Source organism: Puma concolor, chromosome C1 (genome assembly GCF_028749965.1).
Source record: "Puma concolor isolate L17-30 chromosome C1, mPumCon1.1.hap2, whole genome shotgun sequence".
Classification (NCBI taxonomy): domain Eukaryota; kingdom Metazoa; phylum Chordata; class Mammalia; order Carnivora; family Felidae; genus Puma; species Puma concolor.
The window spans coordinates 184,619,660-184,636,034 of NC_141674.1; the positions used below are offsets into that span (position 1 = coordinate 184,619,660).

General features: G+C 41.5%; 1 protein-coding gene across 10 annotated transcripts in view; it reads right to left on the reverse strand.

Moving 5' to 3' along the window:
• ANKRD44 (ankyrin repeat domain 44) overlaps positions 1-16,375 on the reverse strand; it is a 329,152-nt gene that overhangs the window by 27,555 nt on the left and 285,222 nt on the right. For all 10 annotated transcript variants that reach the window (XM_086719206.1, XM_086719211.1, XM_086719205.1 and 7 more), the window contains exons 18-20: positions 5,906-6,107; positions 1,283-1,370; positions 123-240 (exon numbers count right to left, since the gene is read on the reverse strand). In XM_086719206.1, the coding sequence (XP_086575332.1) occupies positions 123-240; positions 1,283-1,370; positions 5,906-6,107 (408 nt within the window). The remainder of the gene's footprint in view (positions 1-122; positions 241-1,282; positions 1,371-5,905; positions 6,108-16,375) is intronic.

Genomic DNA, 16,375 nt, shown 5'->3' on the forward strand with positions numbered 1-16,375 from the left:
CACTGACTTTTATTAGTTATCTTAGAAAATAATGTTTTTACTAAAAATTCATATGGGGGCAAAAAAGAGGAAACAAGCTCACTACAAAATTGCTTTACTAAAGCTGAGGAAGATGTGCATACCCCTCTGTGTAAAGCTGTGCAGCCCATGATGTCAACAGCATCTACATTTGCTTCCTTTTCCAGCAACAATGAAACAGCATCAATGTGGCCATATGCTACTGCAAGCATCAGTGGGGTTCTAGGGAGAGAAATAAATTAGGCTTTTAAAAAGAAGATTGGTGGAAAAAAAACCCAAACCACATCATTTCCTGAGGGAAAACACCTCTCTCTTCCTCCTCTCTCTCCCCCTCCCCTCTCCCCTTAACAACTGCTTAATATTTTCTGAGGGTCCCCAGTTTGCCGTAGGTCCATGGAACAAGCTATATGCTCTACCTCTGGTCTCTAAAGGCCATGTGGAATGGTGTCAGGGGAATGATCAATAGAGGGGGACAGGGTTGCTTCTCACAAGGTTCATGTTAATCCCATCATTTTCAAAACCATGTAGCATTCACCAAATACTGAGGAGGGAGTGTGTCTATGGAGGAGACCCTCTTACTTCTAGCATTGCAGCTCTACTTTCACAGTTTCCTATGTTGGACGTCTGCTCAAGATTTTATTTGATCAAAACTTCATTGCCTTAAAGAAAATTCTGACAAATCTAGAGTTAAAAACAAAGTGTTGGGGCCCAGGAAGTGAGGTTCTGGTTTGAACTCTGACACTAATTCATTGGTCTGGAGTGAGTCACTAGCGCTTTGTTTTTGGCTTTGCATTTCCTATCTGTAAGAGAAGATTAGGTGGGGGAATAGGCTAACAGACGGAAAATACTTTGGAAAAACAAACTCAGAAAGGACAAAATTATGAAGGATTTTTTTTAATGATAGCGATAACCTCTTGAGGTCTGTCCTGTTGTCATTATTAATTAAAAAAATGGGAATGCAGCAGCTTCAGACGAGGGTAGAAATGGATACAAAGAAGAAACAAATTAAAGAAAGGCCAGGACACATGGCCCCAAAAGTTGGCTCTTTTTCATCAAGATACACAGCCCCCACCCCATACTTTTCTTGGATATATACTTTAGCACAAAGGCCTTTCATTATTCTTGGGCTTTCAACTATTAATTTCACCCAAATATATACCTCAAACTAGAACTCGGCAGGCAGCCCTCCTAACTGTTTAAAGAATTAACCAGTTACCTATTGTGATTGAAATGTCAACCCCAGGCCAGATTTAAAAAGACTTACTGTCCTTTGGCATCTTTCACATCAATTGCTTCTGGGTTGTCTGCAATTTCTAGTAATAGCCGCAAACACAGTGTATGACCGTTAATTACTGAAAAGGAAAATAAGGGACATTTTTTTAACAGACCAGCACTACACGTATCCTTCCAAAGTGAAATTTATTTACACTTCAAATCAGTGGTTTTCAACTGCTGCTGACAGATACCCCAGGTTTCCAGCTGGTGCTAGCTGCTGGGCCATGCTCCAATGTTTGTTACTAGTCGATTCAGCTTCCCTTTCTTTCCATCAGGGCACGTTGGTCCTCACCTACCATTTTCCTGGTCCTGCATTGAGAGTGTGTTCCTTAAAAATGATGTCCTTTCTTCCCTCCTTGTATGGGACTGATATCCTCTCCTCAATTTTCAGCTAGCTATCTTTTGTGTTCCTTGAAGAGAGTTACCCAATTCTATATAATCCCATGTCCAGCCTGCCTCTAGCGCTTTTTAAAAAGAAGGAAGAAGGGAGAGGATGGAAAACAGGAGAGTAGAACAGGATGGGAGGGGAGGAGGGCAAAGGGGAGCAGAGGAAGGGAGGAAAGGAGATGCAAACAGGTCCTGCCTGTTTTCTCCTAGACTTCACATTTATAGGTAGACAAGAACAATCATTCAGTTGATTTGTGGTGACTTAAAGCCTCAAACCGGAAAGGTACCCAGCCCTGGGGTCACTGCTCCTTGATTGACTAGAGGCTCCCAGGGGATTCAGGGATGCGCCCTCGGCGGCTGGAAGACAGCTCTGTCCCAGAGTTCCTCAAACTTCTGCCCTAGGTTTATCAGTCTTCCAGGGTCTCTTGCACTGGCTTCCATGGCTGCTACCTACCTGTCCCCTTGGCCCCTCAGTTCCTTCCCTGGCTGAGCTGTGACTGTAGCAACCGCCTTGCCCCTTCTTCTTCTCGCCCAGCCAACCAAAGGTGGGCTGTCCACTGGGCCTTGACCCGCTGGGGCCAAATAACAAGATCTCACCCCTGTGTGCACCAGGCAAGATTTTACTCTGGGGAGTGCTGGTGCCTCCCTGGGGGCTGGGAAGTAAGCCTCCTGGAAGGATAATCTACTGGGCTAAGGTACTTTCCTCCAGGTTGCTGAGTGGAACCCACAGCCTTACAAAAGACATGGGTTTCCACTGAGGGAGTATGATGAGAACAAATATGTTTAAAATTCTAAACGTGACCTCCTCTCTTCTCTGAACAATGAGAACACTATAAGACACATTGCATTTACCGCATTATGGCTGTGGAGAGAGAAGGGAATAGATGCAGCTATGTTAGGTTGATAAAGGCTCTTCTAAGAGCTGCATTTTACAGTTCTTTTTATTGCATGCCAGTCGTGAGAGAATGCTAACTTAACGACATATTTTTCAGGGACAATGCATATTAGAATTAGCTTCCATTCATTGACACAACACAAATTAACTACAGGAATAATGCCCACATTTTGTAGACCACTGCATTCAGTTCATTCAGCAATGTTCCATTTATGTATCTCAGGAGGAAATTTTGGGGACTGGATGTACAGGCAATCTACTGCTGTTGCTGTTGTTTTGTTTTTTGTTTTAAAAATTACATTAAACCTATTACCACTGGCAAAATAGGCAAGAATTTAATGTATGCTTAAAAGGAAATGATCAGCAGAGAAATGATTGCTACACACTATAGACAATGGGTTCATGAAGGTACAGGTATATTTTGATGGATTCCTCTTTCTATATGAATTTGCTACTCATTAAATACTCATAATCATAATAGTTCCAAAGACATCTGATTTTTGGCCAAACAGAAAAAGACAATAAAATTATGTAAGTTCACATCACTCGCCCAGTATGCTGGAGAACAAACCAATTTCTACAGTGGTGTTTTTTTTTTTTTTTTTTGGCAGGGGGTAGGGTGGTGTACTTTTGAACTTAGCTAATAGCCCTCAGGTAATTATAATTCCCCTCTAGTGTAAAAGTGTCGCCAAACCAGAATTCTTACTGGCTTCCCATACACTATGTTTTCCCCAGTTGCCTTCTAGCAAAAAGATGCTAACATCTCCTTCAGTTGTGCCTGCCAACTCCAGCTTTGTCCCAGACTAGCTCAGCCTCTCCCTGGCTGTGAGTGACAGCCATTTTTCATACTGCTCAAAGGCCACAACTGTCAAGGCAACGATCTGTGCCAAAACCTCTAATATCCATCCTGGCTCCCGTCTCTCACAGTACTCCCAGAATTTGAAACAAAAAACAATTGGCCTCTCAAATGAGTTCGAAAAGATTCTGGAAGCACAAGCAAAAGCTTCTGCACAGCAGACATTTTGTGGAGAATAGAGTCAAATGACGGCCTGTATCTTTTTAATGAATGACCTGAGGGAAATCCAAAAGGATTGAGTGGTCTCGACCACGAGGGGGCTCCATTGGACCACAACCTATATCACAGTGGCAAATGAGTGACAATGATTATCCTTCACTGTTTACCTGTTAACAAGGACAATTTTCCACAACAAAAATAGGCCTTTTGTAATTGTCAGGAAGTACTGTACATGGTAACTAAAAGCATGATGTTTGCCGTGAATAATGGACAACTAATCTTTAAAAAGGAGAGCTACCATTTGCAACTATGTGGATGGAACTAGAGGGTATTCTGCTAAGTGAAATTAGTCAGAGAAAGACAAATATCATATGACTTCACTCATATGAGGATTTTAAGATACAAAACAGATGAGCATAGGGGAAGGAAGCAAAAATAATATAAAAACAGGGAGGGGGACAAAACAGAAGAGACTCTTAAATATGGAAAACAAACAGAGAGTTACTGGAGGGGTTGTAGGAGGGAGGATGGGCTAAATGGGTAGGGGCATTAAGGAATCTACTCCTGAAATCATTATTGGACTATATGCTAACTTGGATATAAATTTAAAAATATAAAATTAAACTAAAAAAAAGAGATCTAAATATGAATTTTGTAATAATACCAAGAATGCCTAGAATACCAAACTTTGCAATGACACTTTACAATATTACCAAAAATACCAAAAAGACTAAATGTGATGGGAAATTAGAATTTATAATTTATAACCATACCATCCATTACTGACCTCATGGCTAAAAATTCTTCCAGGAGCAATCATTTCCAGATAATTAGGTAACACCATGATTTTTCAATCTCCATATTGATTTTCTTCAGTGGTTTGGAAATTCAAGGATATATATAGAAACAGTGCCACAAGATCTACCATTTTTCCAAATAACAAGAATTATAAAGTCTTTTGAAAAACTGTCTTTACTCTTATTTTTCAATCCACCCATTATTTCATGGTCTGAGTATGATAGTTATTTCTCTTCATAAGACAATATCGGGGTGCCTGGTAGCTCAGTTGGTTAAGCATCCAACTCTTGATTTTGGCTCAGGTCATGATCTCATGGTTTGTGAAGTCAAGCCCTGCATCAGTCTCTGTGCTGACAGTGCGAAGCCTGCTTGGGATTCTCTCTCTCCCTTTCTCTCTCTCTCTGTCCCCCCACTGCTTGCTCATGTGTGCATGCATGTGGACATGTGTAGACTCTCTCTCTCTCAAAATAAATAAATGAATTTAAAAAAAGACAATATCTACTATTCTGATCAAAGGCTGATATCCTTGAATTCCTGACTTCAAAGGAATTTATGTCTTAGCTGAGCTAGAGATTCTTCCACATTACCTTTCTATCTACCTGTGTATGTAGCCAGAAATGTCTTGGCAGAGTTTTATTTTATGTATAGTGGAGAAAAATCTCCAATAGAAGGAAAATTACTTACTTTTTTATACATATGCATATACTTTTTAAGAGTCTTTATTTTTACCTGATGTAAAGTCTTTATTTATTTGACCTGATGCATCAAGAATTAGAGCAGAAGCTAAGAAGCATCGTTTAGACGGGCAGACTGATGCTGTCTGATGACACCTTTTATGAAACAGCCCAGAAATATCATTAATTTTATGCTTTAAAATGCTGTGTGATTTTGTCTATGTAACTCATTTGAAGATCACATTACCCTTGCCTCCTGTTTAGAAATTTTTGTGATAGCCATTGGCCAAGGTTCTGAACTCTCTTCTGAGTTAAGAAGGCCAAAAAGAGTGCAGAGGGTTTTTAGGGCAGTATTTACAATATCATACTTTATATGATACTCTAATGCTGGATGCATGCCATCATACATTTGTCCAAATTCATAGAATGTATAACGAGTGGACCCTAATGTAAACTATGGACTTTGGATGATTATGACGGGTCAATGTAGGTTTATCAACTGTAATAAGTGTATGACTCTGGTAAGGGATACTGATAATGGGGAAGGCTATGTGGGGGGAGACAGGAAGTGCATAGACAATCTCTGTAGCTTCCTCTCAATTTTGCTGTGAACCTAAAACTGTTCTCTAAAAGAAGAAGGCCAGAGCCTACCTGGCCATAAAACACTAATCATCTCCAAGTGGGTAGTAGACCAAAAGCATTTTGGAAGACTGGAGGCATATTTGATGTAGAAAGAAAACTGATACTTTAAAAGCTGGGATGCAAGAAGATGCTGCCATCCTTTTACTTGGACTTATAAGTGGGCCGTAAAACTACAGTAACCAGACTCGTGGCAAGACCCACCTGAGGCATGGAGTGGGGTTCTTTTGGTTACATTGTCTTTCACAAAGATGGATGCGCCCTGATTGATAAGTGCTTCCACGCATTCTGTGTGTCCCTTAAAGGCAGCCAGGTCCAGAGCGGTGCGGCCTTTCTCATCCCTGATGTCCAGGTCCACCAGCGACTGCAGAAGGACTTCCAAGGCTTGGTGGTGCCCGTTGTAGGCCTGCAAAGAAGAGACCAATGACACAAATGCTCACTCACTTCCAATCCCACAACAACCCACATGAGGGGCTAAGCCTCCAAGGTCACAGTTGGAGACCCCTCCAAAGAGCACATCTGAAAGATGCTTGGGATAATTATTGAAACAGGCAAACCAGAGAGACTGAAAAATGATAATGCACAAGCCTCACTGGTACATATGAATTTCTTCATGTTCTTTCTTGTTTGTCAAATAATTTGTTCCAAACGTACTAAATGTATTAATGTATTCTTATATTTATATCTATCAATCTAATAATATAATATAGACAAGCAGCTGAATGAATGAATACATTAATTCTATCAATTCAGTCCTAAACATAATGACACAATTAGAATATTTTTTCAGGATACTTTTCTGTTAAACCTGGGGGGAAAAAAAATCACTGAAAACAATGCAGACTTGGTAATTCAACAGAAGCATACTGACCTGTTGCAGTCCAACATTTTGATTTCTTTTTTGTTAATGTTTATTTTTGAGAGAGAGAGAGAGAGAGAGAGAGAGCGCGCAAGATGGGGGGCAGGGAAGAGAGAGAGGGAGACACAGAATCTGAAGCAAGCTCCAGGCTCTGAGTTGTTAGCAGCGTCTGATGAGGGGCTCAAACTCCTGAGCTGCGAGATCATGACCTGAGCTGAAGGTGGACACTTAACCGAGTCAGTCACCCAGGCACCCCACCAACATTTTAATTTCTAAGCAGGGGACCCTGGGCAAGTTTCTAAATTTCACTTAGAGTTTGTTTTCTCATTTATAAAAATGAGAGCAATAAAAGTCACCTCCCATGGAAGATAGAAAGAATAAAACCACACAGGCTTCCCCATCCTATCTTGTACCCAGCCGATGCTTCCTCCTTTCTCCTTTACTTCTCCCGTTGATTATAATGAAAACATAGACACAATTATGGAAATGTATTTCATGTACCAGCACCCAGTTCAGACCTATTATGAGGTCCTATGCCATGTTAGGTTAAGAAGCTTCACATTACTAAAACACAAATGAAAAGACTGAGGGATAATTTTCATTAAGTCTACAAGGTAAAAAATTGTATATGCACACACAAGGCTGAGGACATTGGAAATAAAAGAGAGAAGAGGGATAAGGACAGGAAGGGGAAAGATGGGGGACAAGGAAGTAAAGAAGGAGATACAGGAATAATCTGCCTCCAGGGGTTTTCAGCAGCCAGAGTCCCCTCTTATGTCAGCAGCACTTTTTGTTCTCCCACTGCAGCAATTGCTCAAGGCACAATGAATTTGAAAAAAGGCTTAGCACATACAAAAGATCAATATCTCTAATACATAAAAAGCTCTTACAAACATTAACAATTTTTTTTTGCATTTATTTATTTTTGAGAGACAAAGATGAGCAGAGGAGGCGCAGAGATAGAATGAGACAGAATCCAAAGCAGGCTCCAGGCTCTGAGCCGTCAACACAGAGCCTGACGTGGGGCTCGAACCCACAAACTGGGAGATCATGACCTGAGCTGAAGTCACACGCTCAACCAACTGAGCCACCCAGGCGCCCCTCTTACAAACCATTTTAAAACTTAGGAAAATGTACAAAGGGCATGAAAAGACAGCTCCCAGAAAAAGAAATATGAAAGGCCAGTGAATATATGGAGAAAATATATAATTTTTTAAGGTATTTTTCAACTACCAGCTTGACAATGATTAAGTTTGGTCATGTCCAGGGGCACCTGGGTGGCTCAGTCGGTTAAGCATCAGACTCTTGATTTTGGCTCAGGTTATAATCTCACAAACCGTGAGATCAACCCCATGCTAGCTCTGTGCTGACAGTGCGGTGGCTTGGAATTCGCTCTCTCTCTCTCTCTCTCTCTGCTCCTCCCTTGCTTTCTCTCTCTCTCTCAAAATAAATAAACTCGAAAAAAAAAAAAAAAGGTTGGTTATGTCCAGTATTTGTTAAGACCTGGTGAAAAAAGCAATCTATGCTCTGTTGCTGGGAGTATATATAGTATGACATTTGAGGAGACTTGACAAAATCTATCAAAAACTTTTTTAAAAACTGTAAGCTTGGGGCGCCTGGGTGGCGCAGTCGGTTAAGCGTCCGACTTCAGCCAGGTCACGATCTCGCGGTCCGTGAGTTCGAGCCCTGCGTCAGGCTCTGGGCTGATGGCTCAGAGCCTGGAGCCTGTTTCCGATTCTGTGTCTCCCTCTCTCTCTGCCCCTCCCCCGTTCATGCTCTGTCTCTCTCTGTCCCAAAAATAAATAAACGTTGAAAAAAAAAATTAAAAAAAAAAAAAGAAAAAAAAACTGTAAGCTGCAGATAGCACATATAACATGACCTCATTCATATAAAAAGCAAACATATCCAAATATACACATATCTATGTCTATGTATATTTCTATATTCATAGAAAATCTTAGAAAAATACAAAAGTAACTGTTAATGCTGGCTACCTCTAGAAAAGGGAGCTAAAGCAAGGAGCACATGGATTTACGTCATCTTACCTTTTTAAAAGTCACTTGAGTTGTTTTCCTAAGTATACGTTCATAACAACAATACCAAAAACTCAACATAAAAGGACCCACAGAATTTAAGAGTACTTAATTTTTAAGTTTTAATACTTTTTCTTTATATTACTTTTGTGAATGACTGTGGCTATTATATGTTATGTATTAAACATATCTTACCTATAATATGCAGTATAATTCATATGCTAATGAATTTCAAATTTACATCCATTTCTAACTTCTTTTACTTCCAAACTAGTGTTTTTTTAAGTTTATATATGCATTTGTGTGTGTGTGTGTGTGTGTGTGTGTGTGAGAGAGAGAGAGAGAGAGAGAGAGAGAGAGAGAGAGAGAGAGAATGAGTAGGAGAAAAGTAGAGAGGGAGAAAAAGAGAATCCCAAGCAGGCTCTGCACGATGGACACAGAGCCCAACGTGGGGTTTGAACTTATGAACCGTGAGATCATGACCTGAGCCTAAATCAAGATCAGAGGCCAAATGAGCCACTCAGGCACCCCTCACTTCTAAACTTATATATTCAACTGCCTATTGATCTTTCCACTTGAATATATGCCTCTCATGCTCCTCCATTGCAGCAAATGGCAACTCTATACTTCTAATTGCTCAGGCCCAAAACTTTGGGGTCATCTTTGTCTTTCCTCTTAAGACCAGGGTTGTAGCCCTATACAAGGGCCCTGGGACGCTGGCGCAAGTGTGTGTTGAAGGATAGCCTCTTCCTCCTGATCCCAGCTTTGCCATGCCCGGGAACGGGGATGCGTCTGCTGAGAGGAAGGGACACCTTTTGCTCAACACACAGAGTTGTCCTCAGGTTCTCAGGCACCCGGCAGGAAAACATCTATCCCCAACCCCCTACACCTCTGTTCTAATTCACAAACAGGTGTCATGTGGCAACCCTCAATCCATGATCATCTCTAAAATTATATCCAGAATTAACCCAGTTCTCACCATAGGGCCATTCTCTTTGGCCAGGATTATGGCAAACACTTTCTTTCCATCTTTGCCCCACTGCAATCTATTCTTGACATGGTCTCCAGATGAAATCTCTTAAAACCCAAGTTGGACATATCACTCCTTGATGAAAATTAGTCAATGGCTTCTTCCCTCCTTGATAATAAAATCCAAAACTTTCCATGACCATTCAGGCCCCTTAGGATTAGTCCACCTTCTTCTTCTTCTTCTTTTTTTTTTAAGTAACAACCAGTCTTTTTTGTTTTTAAATATTTACTTTTGAGAGAGAGAGCACATGTGCATGTGAACGCACACAGGTGGGGCAGGGGCAGAGACAGAGAGGGAAACATAGAATCCGAAGTAGGCTCCAGGCTCTGAGCTGTCAGCACAGAGCCCGATGTGGGGCTCAAACCCACTAATGGTGAGATCATGAGCTGACGCTGAAGTCTGACACTTAATCGACTGAGCTACCCAGGCACCCCAGGATTAGGGCTCCTTCTACCCTGATCATCAGCATGCCCCCTCACTCACTCTGTTCAACCACACTAACCCCACCTCCTACCCCATGGTTAAATACATGCATTTCCTCCTCTGGGCTATTGCATTTGTACTCTTAAAATTTTTTAAAATTCATGTATTTATTATTTTTTAAGTTTATTTATTTATTTTGAGACAGAGAGAGAGCACGCCCATAAATGGGGGACAGGTAGAGAGAGGGAGAGAGAGGATCCCATGCAGGCTTTGGGCTGACAGCAGCAGGGCCTGATGCAGGGCTTGAACCCACAAAATGTGAGATCATGACTTGAGCTGAAACCGAGAGTCAGACGCTCAACCCACTGAGAGACCCAGGTGCCCCTGTACTTTTTTTTTTAAGTCTTTTTTTTTCCTCTAGTAATCTCTTCACACAACGTGGGGCTTGAACTCACGACCCGGAGATCAAGAGTTGCATGCTCCTCTGACTGAGCCAGCCAGGCACCCCTGCATCTGTACTTTCTATTTCCTCTATCTGGAAAGCTCTTCCTCCAGAGGGCCACATGGTTCTCCTGGTACTTCTCCTTCAAATATCACCTTACCTGGATGCTTTCCAGAGCCAGAACACAGCCCTCCACCCTCCACCTCAGCATACTACCGGACATTCTCCATCCCACTTATCCTGCTTTATTTTATCTTTATAGCACTTATTACCATTCGATATCTGTTACTTATCCATTGGTTTATTACCTGTGATTGAAGGCACTTCATGCGTATTGCTCACTGCTGTATCCTAAATCATGCCTAGTGCATAGTACACACTCCACAATTATTTGATGAATAAATGAATTAATTTAATGGATGTTATTTTCATTTATTGGTATTAGTGGTAGGAATACATTTTTAAAATAGCAGCTATTTGCCTATGCAAACATTCTTTTTATTGATGAAAAAACAAAACAAGCAACGTAAATTAATTCACCCAAGGTCACTTAGCTATTAAGTGACAAAGCTAGAATTTGAAACCCAGAGCTGTGACCATTAAATCTATGCTGTTCAGCAATGTCTTATAATTTTTCCCAGTAATTCCACTGAATTGGCTTTTAAACAAAATACTTTTGTCTCTACATGTAACGGCACAAAGAGGTGAAGAACAAATATTGGATCAGAAACCTTGACCCCTTCTCTAGAAGGTTTAACACAGAGGTAAAGTGACTTGCACAGAACTATGAGGCAAGAAGGCACACCCTGGGGCTAACTTCTAGACTGTTGTTCTTTTACTACACATACTTTCTTGAGACAGGGAAATAATTTCCTATATGTCCATGTTTGTGATCTGTGCTTGCTGTGCAAACCATAACTGCATAGGATTGTAAGCCGTTTAGTCTAATCTAAATTGTGAAGCAATAGCTAACTTCTACTGAGCCCTTGCTGTGTGTCAAGCCGTGCTGGACATGTAGCACCTCATTTAATTGTCAAAACAACTGCCAATTTGGATACTACTCTTATCCCCATTTTACTGACAGGGGCACAGAAGGGCAGAAGGTAACAATCCAGCCTTTCCATGGTCACTCAGCCTTACATGGGAGAGCTGAGATTCAAAGACAGGCCAATTGGACCCCAGAGCCTGAGCTGTGGGCTTTTCATGAGCTCCTATGGAAAGGGTGCAACAAGGCCAAAAGGTGTATGTTTCTTTACTTCTTTATTATAGGAAGTTTGAAACTTAGACAAAGAGAGGATAGTTTATGAATTTTTATATACCCACAACCCAGTTTCAACTCAGCCATTATCGACTCGGGCCACGGGTGATTTTAAGCCAACTTGGGAAGACCTATCCTGTAAAATCTGTGGTACTAGCAACATCTACATCAGGGTATAAATCAGTCTATCTCATTTTACTCTAGACTTACCTGTGATTTATTTGAAAACAAATTTTGCATAACACTTCTCATTTTAAACTGTAATAGTAGCAACTGATTCAGCTTATGTGGAAATCCTGACTTCACACCAAAGGGAAATGAATCCCTGTAGATAACAGCAGGGCCTAGATGTCATTTGCAAATGTTGGTCCCTTCAGTGCCAGTTATTATTATGACAAAGACAGTAAACATTTTAATTTCCATCATCATGACTTAGCCTAGAAAATAGAATCGGCAACTTATAAATTGTAGGCGTATCTGCAAAACATGATGGCTAACGTATTTCGATTTAATAAAGAGAAGACATAGGGGAAAGAGAAAAGTAGTAGGAAGGAAGCCAGTGTGAAGGAATCGATGCTGTTCAGTACAGAAGAGTCACCCTGCAAGGCGCTTGGGTTAGGTGCTAAACTTATCCCCACGCTTTCTTCTTTAATCCTCACAACAAAAAATAAATCCATCAGTCTGTGTTAAATTTAGAGGCTTAATATTTTTAAAAAAAGATGAAGTGGTCCTGTTGGTAATTAGGAAAGCTTCGGAATCCCAACCCATACTTTGTTCTGTATCAGGCATTTCAAATTCTCTTACGGAATGGTTGAAAGGCCAGATTTACCTATAAAATTCCTTTCATTTCTTCACCTAGTCTAGCTAGCAGCTTTTGAATTTTAGCATGCAAAAACATTACCCCACAGAACTGAAGACATAAAACTACGTATACGAAACTTAAATGGCAATTTAAAAGGAATAATAAAGTGACTTTGATTATACAAGAACTTTCACTTACTTCCACACTCTAGAGTTTAACCCGAGAAACAAACTACCATGTAACATGGAATTCTGTTTTATGGTTAAATGCATGATTATGTCTTTGGGCAGGTATATGGTTCTTGGAGTACACACACACAAAAGTATATAATAAAGCTTTAAACTCTTTTAAGGAGGCTCAAGTAGGCAGGAAAGGAAACCTTTCTCATGTCAGCAGTACATGATGAAAATTGCCCTCTTTCTTTCTATTTCCATCCTAATCCAGGTTTTTAGTAGGCAGTTTCACCAATAATTTCTGAATTAACTAAATGAGGAAGGAATCACATAAAAGAACAAATATGTCGGTTCAAAAAGCATGTAATATTTTGGCTTTCAATAGATAACTCAGTTAAAGTCTTCACTAGAGGTAGCAATCAAACATTTTAAATTTGTTTGATGAAATGTCTTTATTAAAAAATACATTAGGTAACTTTAAATATGTCTTAAACATGATTAATTTCTTTGAACTTTTTAGATAGGAACTGAGGGCAATGAGGAGAAAGAATCTGGCATCTCAACAGAATCCACGAAACAATGGGTCCATCTGGAAATCTTGACAGCTGGAGGCTTTCATTTGCATAGCCTTGTTTCTTGATTTAATTTTTTCAAGTGGATGAAATGTTTATGAAATTCACTGGGTTGATAACCCTGGAGACTTGAGTCATTCAGCCAGGAAATAGTAACTCAAGGCAGGTCAGGTTTCTTGTGACAATCAAGGTTTGGGGGCATCTGCTGTGATTTCATTGCTAGAATGCATCCCCAGAAGAAATAATGTGCCTTGGGTTTTTACCAAGTTAATTGCCACCGAGGCCCCTGGAGAGGGTGATGGGCATACTTATAGGGTTCTTGAAGCATATAATAATTTTTAAAAAGGTGTTAGCAGGCAAGAATAACAGAGTTTCAGAATTAATCCACTGCTATCACCCTGGTCAAAGACATCATCACCATCATTACGTCCTGGTTGTCTAGCTTCTGTTTTTCTTCCCTTACAATGTATACCCCACACAGAAGCTGAAATAATCCTTTTCAAACAAAAATCGTATAATATCATCTGTCTCTTCAAATCCCTCCAAATGGTTTTCTAACTTGCTCAGAGTAACAGTTGAAGTTCTTACCGGGGAGTACAAGGCCCTCCCCTGACTCACCTCCTCCACGACATGTCGGACACCATCGCCTACGCCACTCCCTTTCTACTCTGCTCCAGCCATGTCGCCTCCCTGCTGTTCTGGGACCATGCCGAGCATGCTCTTACCCCAAGGACTCTGCACTTCTGCCCAGAACACTCTTCTGTCACATGGTATCAACATGGGTAGCTCTTAAGGTCTCTTGTCCAAATGTGAGATTCTATGCTATGCAAAGTAGAGCCTCGCCTGTCGCCTCAGTGTTGTCTCACTGATCCCATTGGTAGCACTTCACACCATGTGTCATGTTAAATATTTACTTGCCTATTTCTCTCCTAGACTAGAAACTCTACAGAGGCTGGGCTTTGTTTATTGCAACCTCCCCAGCTCCCAGAACAGGTGCTTAGCATACACACAGTGAGTGTATGTCAAATGAAATAATGATATGTTAGCATTAGTGAGGATGAAGCTTAGCTGAAAGCACATATGTGCCAGGCACTGTTCTAACCACTGTAACGCATTAACACATTTCATCCCCACAATGGCCTTACAACAGAGGTGTTGCTATTGTCCGCTTATTTATTTTATTATTTTTTTTTAATGTTTATTTTTGAGAGAGAGAGAGAGAGCAGGAGAGAGGCAGAGAGAGAGGGCAACACAGAATCTGAAACAGGCTCCAGGCTCCGAGCTGTCAGCACAGAGCCCGACACGGGGCTCGAACTCACGGACCATGAGATCATGACCTGAGCCAATGTCGGACGCTTAACCGAATGAGCCAGTCAGGCGCCCCTGTTATTGTCGCATACTATGGGTGAGGAAATTGAGACACAGGAAGTTCAGTTCTTGGCCAAGATCATACAACAAACGATTAAATAAATCTACAAATTAGAAAGGGTGTGGGGGTCCTTAACTTACTCCTTTGAATTTACAGGTGGGAAAACCATGACCAGGCGAATTGCTAAAGGGAAGACTGGTGGCTGGGACCTCCTCTCTGAGTGTACTTCCGAGGCCCCTCCAAGTACAGAGCTGCCAGATGCCCCGTTCTCTCCAGGGATAACACAGCACCCTGACTTTACAGGACCCAGAAACTCACAGACCTTAGCAGAGCAACTGGCACACTGTAAGCACTCAACAATAATTCTTTGGGGGGAGAAAAAGAGAATGACAGCTGGCAGAATTTGGGAGAGCTAAGAAAGTCTCTTCTCAGATTACTGGCAGGTGTGGCAATGCAACCAGCCCCACCTACAAAGGGCATGAGAATTCTATCTGAGATAACCTCAGATAGTCCTCTCTAGGGTCAGCTAATTCTGCTGTGAACGCTCAGCTTTGGGGTAACTTCTCCAGGTGCACCAGGTGGTTGGGCAGAGATTCTAGGGAGCAACCTTTAGGGCAACGTATACTAAGAGCCACATGGCATAAAGTTTTATACATACAAATATCCCACTGTCCATCCAACTTTTCTGCTCTAAGTCCACCTCCAGAACAAAGATTGATGCATATTTTAGCCTGATTTCAGGACTCAAAACGTGTGTGTGTGTGTGTGTGTGTGTGCAGTGGATGTGTTGGTGGGTGTGACAGAGGGTGGTGAGTGGGATCAATAGATGTGCTGGTGGATACGTGGGGAGACTAGCAAGGAAGTGGGGGCTCCATGCAGTGTGATCAGTTCATCCCAATCCTTATGGGATGGTCTCATCCCCTCACCTTGCCTGATTACTTATGCATGCCCATCAACAAAGCCACTCCCCTTTGCTCTCCAAAACCTCCCTCTCAATTTTTCATCAGAATGACATCGAGAAAGTGCTTGTACATAGATGGTACTAAGTGAATGTCATAACAGTTAAACTCAGAGACCCAACTCCTTCCCAACCTTCTCAGCGTTCAGCCTCCAGGTGCCTCCAACCATCATCATTGTGGCCATGGACTGAGGGCTCACAATGTGGTGACACCTTCTGTAGCTGAGCCTCTATTGCTGGGTGTGGCTGCCGGTTGGAGAGAGGCTCCTAAGGAATAGCTGTTGATTACCAACTGCTGGCAGGACCATGGTAGGATGGTGGGTGAGTTTCCTGGCTCGGTCATCCCTATGGAGAATCTGGGGATCCTCACTCTGGGCTGCTGCATTTCCCTTCAATTGTTGGGATGTGGAGAGGAAGGTTTATGGGTGACAGAATAACTCTTCCTCCCTGCTCACAGATCTTAGCCAGTATAAGAATCAGAGCTCATACCTCCGCTGAGACCCTGACTTCGAGCCCAGGCAGAAAGAGCAGAGCTGCAATAATGCACGTGCTTACCTTGCTCTCATGTTTGTGTTTAAATATCTCACACGTTTTTAATTGGGGTATTTGGTTTATTTTTTGGTAGGCTGTATGCATTGTCGGCTATAATCAAATGCATTTGGTAGGCTGTATGCATTGTCGGCTATAATCAAATCTTTAAGCCACAATGTTTTCAAATTTCCTCAATGTTTTAAAATTTAACTACTAGATAGCAA